Raw genomic sequence first — 22,917 nt, 5'->3', positions numbered from 1 at the left:
TCCCAAATTCCTATTTTATAAAGTTTCAAAATATAATTATTTTATTCCTTCGATGATTTATTCTAAGATTTTGACACAAAACTCAATTTGAGACGAAATTGCCATTATCATTCTAAGTCTTAAATGTTTCAAGCCAAAATGATTTAATTTTAAGTCCGATGATTTTTGTTGGAGCCCAAATAATTTTACCATCTAGACTACCTTGAACCCATATATAATTATTCTATAGCTAGTCTTGAATCTAAGTGTCTAGCCCAATATTGTCATCCAATCTTCTACACTTTAGCCCAACTTGAATATAGTAACCCTACCCAAATAAAAATAAGGATTATATATATGTTATATTGTGGGGAATTATCATAAACCGGCAAATTATATCGTGCACCGCGGTGCATAATCGATTATGCACCACGCGTCAGACACTACAGTATGTCTAAACCAACACTGTCAAAACGACGTTGTTTTATTTAATGAAAAGAAACAGAATCTTCGCAAAAAATAACTATGTTCTTCAGTTTCATTTTGTATACACTGCAGTTTCAGTTCAACACAACTACAGTTTCATTTCGATATAACTACAGTTTCATTCAATATTTATACACTCAAATATGTGAAAATGTTATTTAATTTTATTTTATATACACTATAATTTCATTAAAACACAACTACATGATCATTTGAATATAATTACAGCTTCATTGTACAATATACACTCAAATATGTGAAATGTTATTTAGTTTCATTTTATATATACTGTAGTTTCATTTCACCACAACTACAGTATCATTTGATATAACTGTAGTTTCATTTGATAATATAAAAATAATACGTGAGCCAGTGTCGGTTTAGATACATTGTAGTGTCTGACGCGCGGTGCATAATCGATTATGCACCGCGGTGCACGATATAACGACCCATCATAAACCAATCAACCCCTATCCCGTCTTGCTCTCTCTCTCTCTGCTTATCTTTCGTCTCTCTCTTAGCTATCGATCGATGAGCAGCAACGGCAGAAGTGGTGGCGGTGTAGAGGAGTTCCGGCGAGCTCAAGCTTCACGACCATGGACATCCGTTCTTCTGTCTCCTCCCTTTCTTTTCCAGCGACGGTGACAGCTTCCTTCCTCCAGCGTAGCAGCCCCTTTCGTTCCCGGCGTCGCAGCGGCAGCAGCGAGCTTGGGTGTTCTTCTCCAGCGAGAACAGAGCATGTGGATGGAGACGAGGTGGTAACGGATGTCAGTGATGGTTCTTGGCGATGGCTCCCCTGTTCCGACAGCAAGCTAGCAGATCCGGCGGTCGGTGTGGTGGTTTGATCTCCCGGCGAGTGGGGCAGCTCCAACAGGAGGTCAGTTTTCCTCCGGTGACCTTGACCCTTCTCCGGCAGTGGAGCTCGACCGGCGTTGCAGTTTGGACGTCGGCTTTGAAGCTTGGGTAAACTGCCGTTAGAAGTTTTGTTTTTATTTTGTGAGAAGTGGGTGGTTAAGGCTTAAGTATTGTTAAAGCTTATTAAAGATAAGTGGGTTGAGTGGTGTAATGGTTAAAGTATTGAAGTGGTATGAGGTTGGCCAGTATTAGAATAAAGATAATAAAAATGGTTAATACTATTATCGTTGATAATAATGTTAGATAATAAATTTAGTCTAACATGAACTGTAGTAACAATAAATTTAGTCTAACATGAACTGTAGTAACGAGTAATCTGTCTCGTAGTAGCGGAAGCTTTAGGATCGCCTGAATATTCCTAACCATAGTCATTGGTATTGCCACGAGATGGTAAACCTGCAGAATAAAGGCTAGTATTTTGTCTACCACTTCTCTCCCGAATACTCGATGGTGCGTGTATCCTGAACACGGGAGCTGTGGGAGGACTATTTTGCTTAACAGATTAAGCCACTAACTGACTTAATCTTCCACTTGCACCATAACCACTTAATTAATACAATATATTATAATATATTATATTAGGGAAAATACTTATATTCTCCCACTTGGTGCAAGTACTGGCACAACCTTCATTAAAGAACAAAATACATGAACCATAGTAATACGTCATCTACTAATCAAGTGAGTAATATCTTCTATGATCACATGCATTTTAAATTCCGTAACTTAGGTTCTTTATGAATAAACCCTACGTTTATTCTTAGTCCCTTAAGGGATGTTTCTCAAAATATATTATGTGCACAACTGAAAAGAAGAAACCATCCAAATTCACCGTATGATCTCTAAAATCTTAGAAGCATGCCTTAAGTAGAGATCTCTTAATGTTAGCATAATGCTAACTATATTCTATGACTTCTTTATAAGTTTACATAAACACTACCTCTAACGGCTAAGAGCTTGGAGTTGACACGTCTGTCACTCCCACTCATTAAGATAGCCAAAAGATAGTAGTCACAGAAACATTCCAATGACATAAACCATAAGGTCTAAGTCAATAATTTGGAATCTTAAACATACACCAACTTCCCAAATAATCTCAAGGTCCACCTCGAAATTAATTGAACATTTACAAGTCTTACTTATTATGTCTTACAAAATTATTTTGAGCCTTACAAACCAAAAATGGCCCAGGATCAATTTTGAAGAAACTAAAGACTATCAATCGCTAAAGAATTTATTAATTGACAGTGCACCACAAGTTAAATGCTTTCGTTCTAATAAATTCATTAATATTGTAACAACATTTTCATAAATATGTTGTACAACCAAACGTTCAATGAAACGAACTTATGAATTATAAGAACAAAGAACTAAATTAATACTTGTGAAACTTTTAGACTTATTGCTAGACGCACAATCCAATTTGGAATGTGTGAAAACAATTAAATCCATCAGCTTTAGTGGAGTATCTTGATGATCTTTCCTAAATGATCACTCCCACTGATTAAGATATTCTTTAGCCAAATTAATGATATAACACTCATAATTGATTTGACCAACTAAATAATGAAGATATAATTCTCCACCATTAGTTGGGCATACTAAATAATCAATATTCGGTTCCAATTATAGTCCAACTAAATGAATAATTAATGAGGACATGATTCTCCACCATAGTTGGACATACTAAAATAATAAAATACTCCTTCCAAAACCAAGTTGGAATTCGGCTCAGAAGATATATTTTATTATTGGAATCCATAAGAGGTATATCATACCACGCAACTTACTATAGTTAGTCCAAATAACCAGTAAGCTTCGTGAAAAATAATTAATAAAAGGTATATCTAAATTTTGGAAAGTGACTAAATACATGTTTTGCCAATGCAAACCATGAAACTTAGAATTATAATTGAACTAAATTTGTAAATTCTAAGAAATTGGGATAAAGTTATTATCTAATGGGTTGATGAATTTATTGACATAAAACTTGTCTGTGGGCTAAAGTTTTAATTCTATTAAATTCAATTAAACACTTATGAGAGTATTTTATCTCAATTACTAAATAGTCAGAAGAATCTAGTGACATAAAACTTGCCTGTGGGCTAAAGTTCTACTCAATTAGATCCAACTGAAATTTTATGATGAAACAATTAGCAAATGAGTTGAAGAATCAAGTGACATAAAACTTGCCTGTGGGCTAAAGTTTTAATTCAATTAGATTCATTGCAACCATACAATTATAAAAAAAAAAAAAAAAAAAAAAAAAAAAAAAAAAAAAAAAAAAAAACTTAAGAGATCATGTTCCTTATCTTAATCCCTGTGGACAAATTAAGATATATGACCTAAAGTTTACATCATAAAATTAAGCTTCATGATAGAGGTGAATCTTTATTCCTATCATCACTGATAAACCTACTAAACTACATTCCGATACATAATTGCCTGTGGGCTAAATTATGATCATAGTTCAGTATTTCATCCTAATTAATCATACAAATATAACGAAATTTCATGTGGGCTAAATTCCATCATATTAGATACAATTAATCACAATTGATATGTCTAGAACTTTATGTGACCTTAACAACTCAATATATAATTTTAACTGATTAAGGATGTTGTGGCTACTCCCCAACTAATTAAAATTATAAGATCACTAGACATTTATCAAATTTTATGTGACCCAACAACTCAATATATAATTTTAACTGATTAAGGATGCTGTGGCTACTCCCCAACTAATTAAAATTATAGGATCACTAGACATTTATCATTGCCATCTTTATGTGATTTGAACTTTAGACAATTTTTTTTTTTTTAGTAAACTAGTATTTGTCCCGTGCGATGCACGGAAAATATGTTATAAAAATATACCCTATATGAGGTTTATTCATATATAAAATTTTTGTTATTTAATAATTATTATGTGTGAATTCCTATGATAAAATTGTGAACATAAATATATTTACAATTAAAATAATATTTAAGGTGGGTGATTACTACAAATCTTAAACTATATTAAAAATTTAGTACATAGTATTTAATATTACAAATTTTTAAGAACTTAGTAAACTACAATAGTAATTGAATTACAATTTTAGAGTCACCACGGATCAAAATTTTTAGACTTTTGAGATTTCTAACTCTAGATGTAGCAACATACAATTGACCTTTAAAGACCAAAATCACAATCTTAGTTCGAACATTGATTTTTTTCTTCCAAATACTATCGAATTAAGTGTGTAATCAATAAAAGATGAGAACTAATAATTTGAGAATATAATCTTAATGTTACTAAACCACTTCACGTCAATTAAGTTGGAGAGTGTTGTTGGATAGTATCCGATGAATCCACGAATAACGCATCTTTGTCTCCGTAGTTCTCAATATGCACATCAACAATCTTAAATATTAGGCCGCCTAGCTATGCCATATATTAATTTCAAACTTATGAACTTTGGGGTTGCATGCAATAAAAAGTATATTTTAAATATACTAAGGGTACATTATATATGTATGTAAGGTACTTTCAATATAAAAATAATGTATTTTTAATATATTAAAAATGTATTTAATATTCATGATCCATACAATTATGTGGACCATTGTTCCTCACAATAATTTGCGTAGAAATTGAAATATAAATAAATAAATAAATAAATAAATAAATAAATATATATATATATATATATATATATATATATATATATATATATATATATATATATATATATATATATTAGATAGAAACTGTTCGTGTAAATTATTATCATTATAATTATTATTGCAATTATTATTATTATTATTATTGTTATTATAATTAACAATATTATTATGGTTTTGTGAAAATTAAATGTTGATTATCAACATTTAATTTTCACAATAACAATATTATTATGGTCTTGTGAAAATTAAATGTTAATTATCACCATTTAATTTTCACAAGACCATATGGCTTTATTATATATAGGATTATTATTATTATTATTATTATTATTATTATTATTATTATTATTATTATTATTATTTATTTGATTATTGATAAATTCGCCAAAATTGTAACAAATTCGTCATTTTAACATTTTAACTTTAATCAAAACCCCCAAAAAATTATATAGTAACTTAGTAATTTTCTCAAAAGGGCTAAAAACTAATACAACACATACATTTTGTGTTAATCTTTCACAACCCCCATTAATAACAAATAAATACAAACTAAAATAAGAAGACAAAGTTGAGGCTTCTTAAATAAGAACCTTTTGACATCTCAATACTTGCCCACATTGATGGGCAAGAAATTATGTTTGTAAGGGGATCATTGCTCCTCTTATATAGAGGAGCTCTCTCTTTTCAAACATTTTCAATGTGGGATAAAAATGATCTCAAAATCATTTACAAAGGGAGCCCGTGACACCCCTTTGTCTTTTTTTTTTCTTTTTCTTTTTAATTTTAATTTTATTTTGTATACAGTTTTGTTTGGATTATTATTGTTGTTGTTGTTGTTGTTATTGTTATTTGAGTATATGGCAGATTCGTCAGAATTTTAAGAAATTCACCTGTTTAACATTTTATATTTTATCAAAACACCAAAAATATTATTTAATAACTTAACAATTTGCTCGAAACTGCTAAAAACTAAAACAACTCATATACATTTTTGGTTAATCATTCCCAAACCCCCTAATAAATTAAAAAAAAAAAATTAAGAATCCATTAAGATAAGTTTTTTTAAATAAGAGCCATTTGACTCGTTGGGTTTTAATAGGTTGTGGAACCGTGTCCACCTTGCAATTCTATGTTCATAAATACTGAACTATAAGTTCATTATTATAAAGTTATATATTCATAATCTTTAAACTTCATATTCATAATTATTGAACTCTATATTCATAATTACAGAACTCTATGTTCATAATTATTGAATTATATGTTCATAATTATAAAGATATATATATTCATAATTTTTGAACTTCATATTCACAATTATTGAATCTCTATATTCATAATTAGATAACTATGTGTTCATAATTATGTTCACAACATTATGTTCATAATTATAGAACTATATGTTCATAATTTTTGAACTATATATTGATTATTATATTCATAATTATGAACTATTTTTGAACCATGTCTACCTTGCAAGGTGGACACAGTTCCACAACATAATTTGTCGGGTCAATAGTAGTACTATAAAAAGCCTTTGGACTTCTCAATACTTGCCCACATTGATGGACAAGCAATTGTATGGTTGTTACATGAGCATTGCTCCTCTTATATAGAGGAGATCTAGAGCTCCTCATTCCAAACATTTTCAATGTGGGATCAAAATGATCCCACATCATTTACTAAGGTGAGCCACCTTTTTTTTAAATTTTTTTTTATTTTTAAATTTTGTATATAGTTTTATTATTATTATTATTATTATTATTATTATTATTATTATTATATTATTATTATTATTATTATTATTATTGTTGTTGTTGTTGTTGTTGTTGTTGTTATTGTTATTATTTTAATTTTAATTTTATTTTATACTTGAACAATAATATTATCAATTATATTATATTATAGAATATAATACCATATATAATATTACCAATTAATAGATTTTATTTAATTTCCATTTGACATTTACTTACCAAATAAGTTTTACTACAAAAGTTTTGGGGGGAAAATTTGTTAGGAGGATTTTACTTTTATATATATATAGATATAGATATAGATTAAAGATGTTGTGGCTACTCTTTAATTAATCTAAAAATTGTAATCACTCGGGAAAAGGGGAAGTTAAAGCCTAACAAACGAATTAAACCAACACATGATATACAATTATTAGGTATACTCCCAGGAAAGTTGGTCGAGACGAAGCTCGGTTAAATACCAACTCCTTAGACAGAGTAGCGTCGCTAGGGGACTAGTAGCAACAAGACTTTTAAGCCAGGGCCATAGAACTAGTATTCCTCCCCAAGAAACTTCCCTAAGTCATTTGTTTTCATGTTTGAAGTAAAATCGTTTGGGAGATCTATAAAATTGTAGATTCACTTATGGATAAGGCTTTAAATCCATGAACTAAATTAACGGACTAAACGTGCTCAAATTCAGGCACTACCGCAACTAAAGTTTATGCATAGGTCCGACTTAATAAGGAACTAATATAATTCCATCCTAAAGTATGCATTTCTAAAGGCATAATGAAATTGCATAATTTAAAAAAATAGAATATTATGCGGTGGACAAGTATGCATAAAATCAAACATTAAACTCATATATTCTAAATAAATTGCATAAACCAAAACAATTTTAAATATGAGCAATAACCTCAAAGTATACAATTAATATTCAAACCTAGTATGATTTCTAACCAAAAGAAATCCAAAATTTGAATAATAATGTAATAGATATATACTTGAAAGGTTAAAAACTATAAGCCCACGTGAAAAAGTTTTAATTCCATAAAATCAACTTTGTGAGAAACAGGTTAAATTTACAAATATCAAGCCATAGTATATGTTTTATTCATAAATAAAAATCTCACAAATTCTAATTGCATAATTAAACTTAATATTATGCACTTAATGTGATTGAATGCATAAAACAATTTAAAGAGTATGAAAAACACCAAATGTGTATTCAATTATTCATACTTAACTAAATGTGGGCAATGACATCTAAAATCATAATTCAAATACTAAATAAATTATGTGATAGATTGCCAAGAAAACATGTTTTTTCAAAATCTGAATTGATTAAAAAATCACTCTCCAAAACTCAATGAATAATATTATTAATGGCAGAAAATCGCAAATAAACCAAAAAGGCAATAAATAGCCATAATAATAGTATTATGTTAATTTGGAGACTAAATATGAAAAAAACAATAGTTAAAACTGTTAAACTTTAAAACATTTTTGGATATAACTTTAAAATGTAATAAAACTTAAGTCCGAAAATAAATGTCACATAAATCAATTTGGAAACAATTCATGACTTAATACCATAAAAATAATGTTATCATTAATTAAAATATTAATAGTAATAAGGAGCATTATAATCACTATGAACATTTTAATAATGACAAACATGGTAATTCATATCTTAATGTTTCCATATTCTTAAGGATAAAATGTGACTAGTTTAAAATGGTTAACAGCTATAACAGTAGTTACCAATAAAAATAAACTGTAGGGAGCAAAGCTGCTGAATTTGTAGCAGAGAATTTGCATTCTAATATTCTGGACATGCTGAAGAATTCACCTGGCAGTTCAGCCAAAGAAGATGCCATTATGGCTGGGTATTTGAAAACTGACTCTGAATTCTTGAAAAAGGGAATATGCAGTGGTGCCTGCTGCGTCACTGCTTTGATTGAAGGAAAGGAGATCATAGTTTCCAATTTAGGGGACTGCAGAGCAGTTCTTTGTAGGAGTGGAGTAGCTGAAGTCCTTACGAGAGATCATAGAGCTGGACAAGAGGATGAGCGGAGAAGGATCGAGGATAAGGGAGGCTACGTTGAGATTCACCGAGGAGCTTGGAGAGTTCATGGTGTACTCTCGGTTTCCAGAAGCATTGGAGATGCTCATTTGAAGGACTGGGTAGTGGCCGAGCCTGACACAAAGAGAATGTGCCTTACTGCAGATATGCAATATCTTGTTTTAGCTTCAGATGGACTTTGGGACAAGGTTGAGAACCAGGAAGCCATAGATATGGTGATGCAATCATGTCAACCGGGACCAAAAGATGCTGATTTAAAAGAAAACGTGTTTGAATTTGATTGTATAAGCACCAGTCCCTCTTCAAAGCTAAAGAGAATTTCTCTAGTGAAGTCAAACAAAGGAAACGAATGCGATTTTGGCACTGAAAATGGAAGTCCTGTACAAAAGTCTCTGAGGATTTCATTGGCCAAGTCTAGTAGAGTAGGAGGCTACTCTCCATGCTCTAACAGAAGTTCTGATAACTGGAAAGAAACAGATAATGAATTCAACAGAGAAACCGAAACTCCATTGAAGGCTCGACGAATTTCACTGGCCCATTCAAGTATAAGGGCAGGCTGCTCTCCATGCTCTACTAAAAGTGTTGATGCCTGGAAAGAAACAGACGATGAATTCAGCAGAGAAAACGAAAGCCCATTGAAGGCTCGACGAATTTCACTGGCCCAATCGAGTATAAGGGCAGGCTGCTCTCCATGTTGTAAGAGAAGTGTTGTTGATAGCTGGAAAGAAAATGAAGAAAAGAGTGGACTTATGGATGCTTGTAAGAAACTTGCAAGCCTCGCTGTGACAAAGGGTAGTTTGGATGATGTAACTGTGATGATCATTGATCTTGCTCATTTCAAAAACTTGCCATGAATTTTTCAAAAAAAAAAAAAAATAAATAAAATAAAAAATAAATAAAAAATAAAAAATAAAAAAATTAATGATTTGCGTACCTTAATGATGCAAACTGCATCTATCGATAGCACTAACAGCGATAGCGAAGAAAGCCTCCAAAATCTCCCATCTTCATGGAGAGTTTAGTTGAATCGCCCAATGGTACGTAACATTTTAATGGTAACACTTAATTACCATTATTAATAATAATGGAAAAATGAAGTGACATGAGTAATCTTACCAATGTACCAAACATAGTAGATTACCATGAATGAGTAATTATTATGAAAGATAATAAATGAGATTAGCGCCTAAACTTAATAACATTAATTAATAATGTAAATTAATAATAATTACAATAAATGTAAAACTGTAATTAAGGGATGCTAAATACTAATCTCAATTTACCACATAATAATTAATCAAGACTGTAATGAATCAGAGACTAAAATTAAGGTATAACCAAATTACCAATAATGTAAAGGCAACATAACTATGTACATTGCTTATCATTAAGAAAACAGAATATTATTGTTAAGGCCCTGAAAATTATTAATAGATTAAAAACATAATTAACTTAAATAATAATTATAATTCTTAATGGCCAAAACAATAATTATAATTCTTAATGACTTCAAATGGTAATTGTAATCCTTAAACCCTTAATGACTCAACACTACTACAGAAAAAGGATTTAACGTCGCTATTATAACGTCGGTTTTTCGAAAAACCGACGTTAAATATTTAAATTTAATTTTTATTTTTTTAAAAATACATATGGCGTCGGCTTTTTGGTAAATCCGACGCCGTATCTGTAATAAAAAAAATAAAATAAATATATTATACGGCGTCGGCTATTTATAAAGCCGACGCCGTATATCCTATTAAAAAAAATTAAAAATAAATATAGTATACGGCGTCGGCTAGTATAAAGCCAACGCCGTATACTCGAATTAAAAAAAAAAAAAAAATATATATATATATATATATATATATATAGTATACGGCGTCGGCTACGTATATAGCCGACGCCGTATACTCGTATTAAAAAAAAATAAAAATATATATACAGTATACGGCGTCGGCTACGTATATTGCCGACACCGTATACTCGTATTAAAAAAAATAAAAAAAAAATATATAGTATACGGCGTCGGCTACGTATATTGCCGACGCCGTATACTCATATTTAAAAAAATAAAAAATATATATATAGTATACGGCGTCGGCTACGTATATTGCCGACGCCGTATAGTATAAAATAATTACAGATCAGATCGAATTGAAGCTCATTTCAACGTAAACCAAAACCCTCCACCATCTTCTCATCATCTCATCGTCGAAACGCCACCAAAACCCTCCACCACCGCCACCGTTCTGATCAGATCTGATCTCTCCTCGCCGTTCGCCGTTCGCTGTTCGCCGCTCGCCTGTCGCCGTTCGCCGCTCGCCGCTCGACGTTCGCCGCTCGCCGCCGCCTCGCCGCTTGCCACTGCCGATCGTTGCCTCGCCGCTTGCCGCTCGCCCGCGCTGCCACGCCGCCGGACGCCGGACGTCAATCGAGCATATACGGCAGGTACGTATATATATATATATATATATATATATATATATATATATATATATATATATATATATATATATATATATATATATTTAATTATTCTTTTGTATTTTTTGAATTTTGAATTTTATAAATTATTATTTTGTATATTTCGAAATTTTAGGAATAATTGTGTATATATTTTTGATTTTATAAGTTATTGGCTAAATTATGAATTGTTGTGTGTATATTTCGAAATTTTATGAATTATTGAGAATTTTATGTTTAACTATATACCATTTCAAGAGATATTATTGATACATACCGCAAGTGCACTAATTTTTTGTCGTTGGTGCACTAATGTACCATGTTTATTAGTAAGTGCACTCTCATATTTGTGTCGGTGCACTCTCTATTGCACTAATGTACCATGTTTATTAGAAGTGACATTAATAGTTGAGGTATTATGGAGGGACATAAATTATAATTTTCTCAATATATTTTTAGTCAAAACGAGTGTTTGATTTCTTCTTTGACTTGAATGCGTACTCTTGTTGATTTAATTATTCCTTTTAAATTCATGATATGCTTATTCAATTCATGAATAGTATCTAATGAATGTAAAGAAGTATTATTGTTATGTTTGGCAATAAATTTCTAAATGATACATACTGTAATATATTGTATTTGATACACTATAAAATATTGGGTATCACATACCATTGAATGGTTGCCATATAGAGGTTGCGATTACTTAGGCTAAAATTAGCCTATAATTTATATTGCTACTTCGAAAATATTTGATTGGTTTATTTTTTGTTAGGCGTCAATCCGGTTTGACTAAGTTCAGTCCTTGCTGCGCTCCTCCTCCACTGTTCTCCGCCAGTCTCGGGTACGCAATTTGTCTATTGTGTTTAGCAAGATTCAATTCACATTGTGTTTGACATGTTCTTTGGTTAGTTAGGATGTATAAGAAAGCATCTAGAATTGACAAATGATTATTATTATTTTACCTAAATTGGCTTGTACGTGATGAATAAATGCTCATTGTTTGCGTCCATTAAATGCTACTTGTTTGCATTATGTAAATGCTAAAATTATTGTAGTTGTTGTAGCAGTTATTATTATCGAAATTTGTTAACATAGTGTTAACAAATGTTTAATTAGAGTTATTATTATCTAGATTGGCTTGTACGTGATGGATAAAAGTTGGATGATAGCTAATCGACTTAGTACGGAATACGAAGATGGAGTTAGAAAATTTTTAGACTTTGCAAAGAGTAACCTTCCGAATAGTAATAACAGGTGGTTGTGTCCTTGTAAGAAATGTTGTAATCAGAAAAAGTTAGGTGAAGAGGACATATAAGATGATCTAATCGTTAATGGGATTAATCCATATTATACACAATGGATTTGGCACGGTGAACGCGATGTGTCTACGACATCTAATGTGTATGTTGACAATGAAGATAATGAGTCTGAAGATCGGTTGGATGAAATGTTTCGCGATGTTGGAGAAGAGTTTACCAATCGGTCAAATGAGTTAGATGAATTATTGAATGATTCAAAACAACCGTTATGGCCGGGGTGTAGTAAATATTCCCGATTATCTGCTATATTAAAATTATTCAACTTGAAAGCTGGGAATGGGTGGAGCGACAAGAGCTTTACTGCCTTACTTGAAATAGTAAAGGACATGCTTCCAGATGGTAATGAACTTCCCAATAGTACGTATGATGCCAAAAAGATTTTGTGTCCAATGGGTATGGGATATACAAAGATACATGCTTGCCCTAACGATTGCATATTGTTTAGGAATGATTACAAAGACTTGCATGCATGTCCAATATGTGGGGCATCTCGTTATAAAACAAGCGAGAATGTTGCTGGTAAAGTACGTTTGAAAAGGCCACCAGCTAAAGTTTTGTGGTATCTCCCAATTCTTCCAAGATTTAAGCGCCTGTTTGCAAATCCAAGTGATGCGAAGAACTTAACATGGCATGCAGATCAAAGGATTTCTGATGGCAAGCTTCGACACCCGGCTGATTCTTCTCAATGGATAACATTTGATAATGCATTTCCTGAATTTGGTGACGAGGCGAGAAATCTTAGACTTGGACTTTGTACTGATGGTATTAACCCCACGGGAATCTAAGTAGCAAGCATAGCTCGTGGCCAGTTATGTTGATAATTTATAATCTACCCCCTTGGTTGTGTATGAAACGAAAATACATATTATTATGTTTGATGATTTCTGGGCCAAAACAACCAGGTCATGATATAGATGTTTATTTGGCGCCTTTAATTGATGACTTGAAGCAATTATGGGATGAAGGTGTGTTAGTGTTTGACGCATACCGAAAGGAGACTTTTAAGTTGCATGCAATGCTTTTTTGCACAATCAATGACTTTCCAGCGTATGGAAATCTGTCTGGATATAGTGTCAAAGGTCATAAGGCATGCCCCATATGTGAAGATAATACATGTTATCATCAACTTGTTTATGGTAGAAAGACGGTATATATGGGGCATCGGAGATTTCTTGATAAATTTCACCCTTATCGAAAATTAAAAAAATCATTCAATGGGGTGCAAGACTATACAGATGCTCCACAACCATTGACTGGGAATCAAGTATATGAACGAGTTGAATGCCTTCAAGTTACTATTGGTAAGACTCAGAAGCTTAAATCTCAAAGAGGAAAGAGATCAAAATCTACAAATGAGAAGAGTCCGTGGAAAAAGAAATCTATATTCTTTGATCTTCCATATTGGAAGACACTAGATGTGAGACATAGTATTGATGTGATGCATGTGGAGAAAAATGTATGTGATAGTCTGGTTGGAACTCTTTTAGACATAAAAGGTAAGTCTAAAGATGGACTCAATGCTAGATTGGATTTGGTTGAAATGTGTATACGACCTACATTAGCATCACGTTCCGAGGGTAAGAAAACATATTTGCCTCCCGCTGCTCATACTTTATCAAGAAAGGAGAAAATAAGTTTTTATGAGTGTTTACGTGGAGTAAAGGTACCACAGTGGTATTCATCAAATATCAGTAGACTTGTTAATATGCAAGATTTAAAGTTGGTGGGGTTGAAGTCTCATGATTGTCATGTCTTAATGCAACAACTATTGCCAGTGGCTGTTAGAGACATATTGCCTAAAAAGTTGAGATACACCATCATAAGACTTTGTTTCTTTTTCAATGCAATTTGTGGAAAAGTTATTGATCCAGACAAATTAGATGAATTGCAAAATGAAATTATTGTTACACTGTGTCAGCTAGAGATGCACTTTCCACCTTCATTTTTTGATATCATGGTTCATTTGCTTGTGCATTTGGTTAGAGAGATCAAACATTGCGGTCCAGCTTATTTGAGGTGGATGTACCCATTTGAAAGGTACATGAAAGTATTAAAAGGTTATGTTAGGAACCGATATAGGCCGGAAGCATCTATCGTTGAAAGCTATGTTGCTGAGGAGGTTACTGAGTTCTGTACTGAATATTTGGCAGGAGTTGAGTCTATTGGAGTTTCTAAGAATCGGCATGAAGGAAGAATTACTGGAAAGGGTACTCGAGGAGTCAAAGTGAATGTTATGCCTCGTGAAGATGTTGAGCAGGCACACTTGTACATCTTGCATAATACAAGTGAAGTCGAACCGTATTTAGATGAACACAAGGCGTTGATTAGGGAGCAAAATCCAAGAAGGACAGACATGTGGATTGTGGGCGAACATAATCGAACTTTTATTAGTTGGTTCAAAAATAAAGTTCTTAAAGAGAATAATGTTTCTGAAACTGTTTCATGGTTAGCACATGGTCCTGGTTTGGATGTTTTATGTCACAATGGATATGACATTAATGGGTTTTCTTTTTATACAAAAGCTCAAGATGAAAAGAGCACTATGCAAAACAGTGGAGTTACTTTGGTTGCAAATTCAATGCATTTCAGTAGTTCGAAAGATCCAAATCCCGTGTTTGCAGAGTTGTCATATTATGGTGTGATTGAAGAAATATAGGAAGTTGATTATGTTTCTTTTAGGGTCCCGGTGTTTCGATGTAGATGGGTAGATAATAAACATGGTGTAAAAGTTGATGAGTTAGGATTTACCCTTGTAGATTTTAATCGGGAAGGACACAAAAATGAGCAGTTTATAATGGCATCCCAAGCAAAACAAGTCTTTTATATTAGTGATCCTTGTGACAAAAAATGGTCCATTGTTCTTCATGGAAAGAGACAAATTGTTGTAGATGAGAATGAAGATGTTAGTTTTGATATTGAGGAAATACCACCATTTTCGTCAAGTTCATTGCCTCCCGTTATTGATAATGAGATAGATGAAGTGCATGCATCACGAGATGATCATCGTGAAGGGATATGGGAGAATTGATTTATTATATATGTAATGCTTTAATTAGGTATTTATTTTGTTTTTATATTTTCTTATTCTAATATTTCTATATATATTCTAATAATTTTTCTTTCTAAACAGGCGTATGGATTCCACAGATGATGATGGTACTACAGAAGGTACTCATAATACTCAAAGTAGTACTCAAACTACAAAGAAGAGGGGTGCCACTCGTATGCAAAAAATCATTAGGCAACGTAATGCTTTTGGGAAACTACAAGTTGAGCTTGATGGATTCGAGCCTGTCTACGGGAAAGCTGGCAATGAATTTAAAAGTTATGTTGGATTAGTGGCACGAATCAATACTCTTATAACAATAAAAGAATGGTCGGATGTCCTAGAAGATACTAAAGCTACTATTTGGAAAGAAATCCTGGTAAGATAGATTTAGATTTATTTAAAAAGTTAATATAATTACATTTCTTACTAATAAATAATCTTGTTTTGTAGAGTACTTTTGATATTCCCGACACCATTGGTATGAAGAGACATTGGTTAAGCTATGTGGGTGATAGGTGGAAAGATTTTAAAACAAAATTGGTGAACAAGTATATATATATGGTATTTATGCAGGTCAGAACCCTTGTACTTATAATTACATTTATTACTAATAAATAATCTTGTTTTCTTACTAGTATATATACGGTTGCTATGCAGGTCAGAACCCTTGTCAAACATACGACTTCATTGAACAAGAGACATGGAATGAGTTTTATCAGTCGCATACGGGTGAATCATATGAGGTATCATTATTATTCTATCAATATTTTGAACAAGGGATATGAAATTTATCATATGATTAATATTTGGTATGTATGTAGGCAACAAGGAAAAAATATCAAGACATACAAGCTAAGAATATTCATCCACATCTTTTAGCTCGAGGTGGTTATGAAAGGTTGGAGAAGATGATGATGGACAAGAAGTTGAAAGAACAACAAGCATTAGCTGATGCAGATCCGTCGTATACAATGACTCCTCTAAGTCCCATACGTAGAGCCGAAAAATGGAAGAAAGCAAGAATGGACAAGTCAAGTAATTATCGTACTGATTCAACTAGAGTGGTGGCGGAAAAAATTGTAAGTACATATCTTGTCATTTACTACAGTAATAGTAATTATTATTATTGAATAATTTTTATATATGTTAGGATGCTCTTGAGTTGCAAATTTCTCAAGGATAATTTATTGAGGATGGAAGAAAGGATTCATTGACTGTTGCATTGGGTACCGATGAGCATTGTGGACGTGTTAGAGCCATGGGAAGAGGACATGGCATCAAAAGTGTTTTTGTCCATGCAAAACGTCGCCAAAATACTCCTGAAGATGTTCAACAACTGGTTGATGCTGCTGTTGGTGTTGCCGTTGGTGCTGCTGTTGCAGAAGCGTTAGAAAAACAAAAGCAGGAAAATATTTCTGAACGGGAGGAATTTGGTCAACGTATAACAGAGCAATTTGAGGCAAAAATAGCTAGTATGATGTTGCAATTTAGTGCTATGCAGACTCCTTTACAGCCAAAGCAGGTGACAACCGTATGTGTGGATGCTGTGCCACCACCTCCCAGTGACAAAGCTAGTTCCCCAGACCCTTTTAGTAATTTACCGGCTGTAAGTATTCGTTTATAGTTATCTTATTATTATTTATCAATAAAATTTTATATGATTTTTAATTAAAAATTATTGTAGTTAGGGGCACGATGTCAATTGTTTTTAGAAGATCCAATTAGACGTCCAATGGCATATGGGACAGCTTACAGTGGTAGACAAGTTCATGGGGTTGTACTGGATGTAAACAATGTGAAAGTGAGTATAACTGATGTTGGTGATCCAACTGCACATGTACCATTCCCCACCGGTGAGGTTAAGCTTGTAAGTGATGCATGCCAACACTTTATCATTTGGCCAAAGAAGCTGGTAGAGTTATGTACTGAAGCAAATGCGGTATGTATACTGATAATATTTCTATTTTAAAATATTAAATAATTTACTTTTTAAAACTATAATTCTTACTTGTATTATAATTCACAGTTAAAAGACAATACCATGGACAATAGTATTGCTCTAGATTCTTTGACTGCTGAGTGCAAAAAGGCTTTTACAATAGCTCGCCGTTTCGAACAAAATCTTGTGATCCATGTGGCTCGTGGTATTATGGGCGAGATTGAGTATGACTTGCACCTTGAAAGTGTGGAGATATTGCGTTTCTTAAGTATGGACACCATCGATGTTTCTCTAGTTCAGTTCTTTATAAGGTAATAATAAGTTCTTTATGATTGTTTATGCATAATAGTTTTATATTTACATTCTTGATTATTTATGTATAATTGGTTCTATTTGTGAATAGGGGTATTTACATCAATTTTGAGTTGGCATCAAAAGACACTTATGGTTTCCTAGATCCATATTGGATTCAACCAAAAATGAATAATTAGAAGAAAGGAAATCATATATAAATGCCACCATGCAGTATGGGAAGAAAAATGTGTATTTAGCCCCACACGTTCTCAAGTAAGTTTTAATTACGTTTTAAATTAAAGTGCTTACATATAATATATTTTTATATTATATTATATTTACTTATTTACGTATAACTAATAAATTACTTATTTGTAGTGAGCATTGGATGCTGATGGCGATTTGTCCGAGATTAAATGAAATTTTTTGGTTTGATTCACTTGGTCATGGGCCGCGTGAAGACATTAAACATATAATGGAAACGTATGTAAATTTATATAATGAATTAATAGTTATTATTAAACAAGTGATGCCAAATATTTATATATATTTTATGTCTTATATGAATAGGTGTATGACTGCAACAAGCATGATGAGTGGAAAGAAACAATCTCGTTCATCGAAATGGACTACATGTTTGGTAAGTACTTCTTTCACTTTGTAAAACATGCAAACTTATTGTTTTTTATTTCTATTTTAAAATAATTTTATTGTAATTCAAATGTAGTGTGCTATACAAAAAGGAAGCACCGAATGTGGTTATTATGTGATGAAATTCATGTGGGAAATTGTTTCCAACAACCTAAGCAAAGGAATGGATAAGGCAAGTAATCTAATAATACATATTTCTTTTTCAAATGTTGTTTAAAATATTTAGTAATTTATTATTTTTATTTTTTTTTTAACTTTGTAGATTTTGGAAAGACAAGGACGATTGCCCTACAACAAACAAAAGATTGATGACGTTAGAAACAAATGGTCTAAGTTTCTTATTGATGAATGGGTTAATAAAACGTTGGCAATTTGATACTAGTTTATGTTTAAAACTACTTTGTGTTTATTGGTTTGATGTTAATTAGTAGTTTTGTTGTATTGTGTTATTTATATTAATTTTAGTTTTAGTATGTAGTTTTGTTGCATTGTGCTTAATTAGTTTCATGTTTAGTATATAGTTTGAATTAGTTGATGTTGATGCTGAATGTAACTAGCTGCACAGGTTCTGATTGCACATGCAGCGCAGGTTGGGCTAGAGCATAAAACCTTTTCTATATAAAAAAAAAAAATAGATACGACGTCGGCTATTGGTCTTAGCCGACGTCGTATAATTTAAAAAAACAAATTAAATACATACGACGTCGGCTAATTGGCAATTAGCCGACGTCGTATAATTTAAAAAAAGAAATTAAATACATACGACGTCGGCTATTACCAATAGCCGACGCCGTATATATATTAATAAATAAAAAATAATGATACGACGTCGGCTAATTGCCAATTAGCCGACGTCGTATCATTTAAAAAAAAATATTAAATACATACGGCGTCGGCTATTTGGAGGAGCCGACGCCGTATGTATATATATTATTTAATATAATTATACGACGTCGGCTAATAGCCAATTAGCCGACGTCGTATCATTTTTAAAAAAAATTAAAAAAACATACGACGTCGGTTAAATAACCGACGTCGTTTATTTTCTTACAACGTCGATTTAGTCGACGTCGTAAGATAGCCGAGGTTAAATGAGGTCATTTAGCCGAGGTTAAAGCTATATTCTGTAGTAGTGCAAAATCACGCAATGGTAATAATTATAGCACAAATTGCTTAAGTCAGGCTCATAAACCTTAATGTCCCAAGTTAATTATAACATGAATGATAAATGTTCTAATATGGAAATAGATCCAAACATTATATTATCACCAACAATAAATACCGTTAACAAAATACGGTAGTTAGTAATAATTGAAACTTAATAAACATGTTATAATCAAAATAAAAAATTTGCTACAATTATTATTAAAATATCAATCAAATAATAGTAGGATCCATCTGACCAAGATAGGTCATAATTAATAGCTTGTTCAAAATAGGTTTTAAAGTCCCAAGTGAAAAATAGGACTAAAATATGCTCAAAATTAAATGAGAAACCAACAAGCTCACTTAATAGGCTATATTGTCCAAAATTAGCCTAAGGATCCAAAAGTGAATGATATTTAATATGAAGGCTATGAGTCAATAATATGCTATATCCAATCTTAATATATGTTTTTCTAAATGTATACTTATAATAAAATAATTTTTAAAAAAATATACAAAGCATGTTTGGATTTTGCAAATTAATATATTATTAACTCATAAATACTAAATAAATTACAATAATTCAAGCAATTTAGTATGCACATCAATATTAAATTATGATTCAAGTAGCAAATTTAATACTTAATGTTTGCTCAAAATTGAATAATAAATTTAATTGTGACAAGAATTGTATTAATAATGGCAATAATTTAGTCACAAATAATACCATAATTAATCTTAATTTGAAATCTTTAATGCCAAAATTTAAAGAAAGACTAAAGGGCATTATTATTTCAAAAATAAGCAATTACTAAATATTTACGATTTGCCAAAATAATATAAAATATTAATTAATGTCAAATTAATATGATAATATTAATCCTAATATATTACCATGCCAAAATTAATATGTATAAAACTAAATAAGAGAAATAAATATATGGTAAATAAAGATAGATTGCATTTGAATAGGAATGTAGCGTACCATCCAGCTGTCTTCTTCTATATTATCCGGAAAACCAGCGAAGAAGAGCGAATACACTTGTATATTTTAAAAACTTAAGTTCAACGAAAAGCTTAAACTTTAACTGAATTTTTATGTAAAAGAGTTTGCAACAGAAAGTTAGCCCAACCCATTTTAAAAACTTTTATTTTAACCTTATCAAGTCTTAGGTTTGGTTGTTAGGCTGGAAAGTAAATGTTGTAAACAAAGAGCTTTTTTTAGTTGTTCGGCTAACACAGTCTACTCCATTATATTTTTTCTCCAAAAACACAAAAATTATTGCATTATTATTCTTAGTATAACACAAGAACTTAAGCAACCTTGATCACAAAGTCTTCTGCCTTAAGTTCTTTGGTTTATCACAAGTATTACCACTTGTTACTCCCTCTCTTTCTACTTCACACAAGTAGAGATGGTTTTGTTGGTAACACAGGATGTGTTGAAACTCGATGCAGACTCGATTTGAGATTGACTTGATGAATGCCGAAGTCTTTTCTTGATCTTGAATCTTTAAGCCTTTGAGATTTCTCTCTCTCACTCGCCAGCTAGAATATTGCTTGTTAGCTTGTGTGTATGCACTCGAATATCTTCTTCTTTGAAATTGACTTGCCCCTCATTCAAACTTGAATGGTGGTGCAATTTCTTAATCCAATTAGGGAAGACTCTTCCTTTCATTTGATTCTCACAGACATTAAACAATTAATGAGTAAATTTTCTCATCTCTTTGTTTCTTTTGCTAAACGATCAGTCGAATCAGGCAGCCCATAAGATAGCAGTCTATTTCTATGCTTGGTTGTTCGAAGTGATTATCCAACCCTCCGCTATCATTTATAATGTTCTGACTTCAGGCTTGATTTAATATAATGCTTTTATTCGAAAAAAACAAAAAAAAAAAATAGCAATCATGGTCAAATACTCATTATGAAACCTTCCATCATAAGCCTTTTGCAGTCCATATTACCCAAAATAGGAGACAATATATGACTGGGCCTGGGCCGGTTCCGTACTGGGACCCGATTTTTTTTTAAAAAAGGACCTGAACCGGCCCTTAACAAGCCGGTTTCGGTTCAAGCTAAGCTTGGCTCAGGCCCAGACCCACTTTTTTTCGGGCCGGTTCAGGGTTGGTTCGACCTTGTACCGGCCCGTGGCCACCTCTAATATAAAATATAACTTGTGATGTAAATAATAATTTTTATTAATATTAATTTTTTTATAATTTAGGAGAAAGTGGGAGCAGACTAGGAAGTTATTTATTTTATTTTATTTTTCAAAGTTATGTTGTATTTTCTAATATCAATATTATGTCGTATGTATTTTGATTTTTATTATGTTCTAGGTTTGATGTATTTGAAATTTTAATTAATATATATTCAATATTAGTCTTGTTTCTATCGTCTCAATAAGATCTTTAAAGTGATATAATTTATATTTAATAAAACAAATTTTAAATATAAGTATTTAAAAAAAATAAAAAAAATTACATCTATAACAAATAAAGGATACATTTGGAATTATAAAAAGAAGGAAGGACAAAATGGTAACTTTTCTCCCTATTTTATATTTGCCGCGGATGAACAGTACGGCGGCATATATGGCGTGCCGCGATGCCATCCCCCTTTGAGGAGTCCAATTTGCATATTTTGTGTTTTGTCGTAAGATTTTGCCGTTTTGCAGCCACTTTGGAGTTGCTTTTACAGAGCCTTATTAATTTTTTTTAAAATTTTTTTATATTCAATTTTATTTTATTTTATTTATAAATCACAGTGTAGAGATGAGTACAAAAATCATAATGAACGGCAAATTAGGTTAAGCTTAACACTAATTTTTTTTTTTTGGGGGAAGTCTAATATTTTATTTTGGGAAAATGGCACTTTTTCTCCCTAAGTTATATACTTATAGCACTTTTTCCCCCTCAATTATTTATGTAAGCACATTAGTCCCCTCAATTATTTTAAAAGTGGTGGTTTTTCCCCCTAATATATTAAATTGACATTTCTACCCTTAAAGTAAACATTTTATTTATTTTACTTCTCCAACAAATTATTGCGTATATGTACAGCGATTACCACGGTTCGGTTCGAACTGAACCAGACACTATAGCAATCGAATTAAAAGTTTCCAGTTATGATTCAGATTTAGAACCCAATATTTGAATTTCAATTTATTAAATTTA

The 22,917-nt window shown here is 31.7% G+C and overlaps 1 protein-coding gene and 1 long non-coding RNA gene across 2 annotated transcripts; both read left to right on the top strand.

Moving 5' to 3' along the window:
• The first annotated feature begins 1,061 nt into the window (after positions 1-1,061).
• On the top strand, positions 1,062-9,728 carry LOC109167884 (probable protein phosphatase 2C 14). Its single transcript, XM_019316955.1, has 2 exons — positions 1,062-1,242; positions 8,572-9,728. Exons 1-2 carry the CDS (start codon positions 1,062-1,064, stop codon positions 9,726-9,728), a joined length of 1,338 nt encoding a protein of 445 aa, XP_019172500.1.
• An 8,663-nt stretch (positions 9,729-18,391) lies between these two features.
• Positions 18,392-18,710, top strand: LOC109167908. The gene is made up of 3 exons (XR_002051937.1): positions 18,392-18,427; positions 18,515-18,584; positions 18,672-18,710. It is a non-coding gene; the product is annotated as an uncharacterized LOC109167908 (long non-coding RNA).
• Positions 18,711-22,917: the final 4,207 nt, after the last annotated feature.

Source organism: Ipomoea nil, unplaced genomic scaffold, assembly GCF_001879475.1.
Source record: "Ipomoea nil cultivar Tokyo-kokei standard unplaced genomic scaffold, Asagao_1.1 scaffold3170, whole genome shotgun sequence".
Classification (NCBI taxonomy): Eukaryota; Viridiplantae; Streptophyta; class Magnoliopsida; order Solanales; family Convolvulaceae; genus Ipomoea; species Ipomoea nil.
The sequence above is the reverse complement of the archived record's forward strand: the minus strand, read 5'-3'. Positions and strand labels throughout refer to the sequence as shown.

Excerpts from the sequence above, each read along its gene's own strand:
- LOC109167884 (XM_019316955.1), top strand. The coding sequence starts at position 1,062 with ATGGACATCCGTTCTTCTGTCTCCTCCCTTTCTTTTCCAGCGACGGTG. Across the intron at positions 1,243-8,571 it reads GGTAACGGATGTCAGTGATG|GGAGCAAAGCTGCTGAATTT; the intron begins GTTCTTGGCGAT and ends AATAAACTGTAG.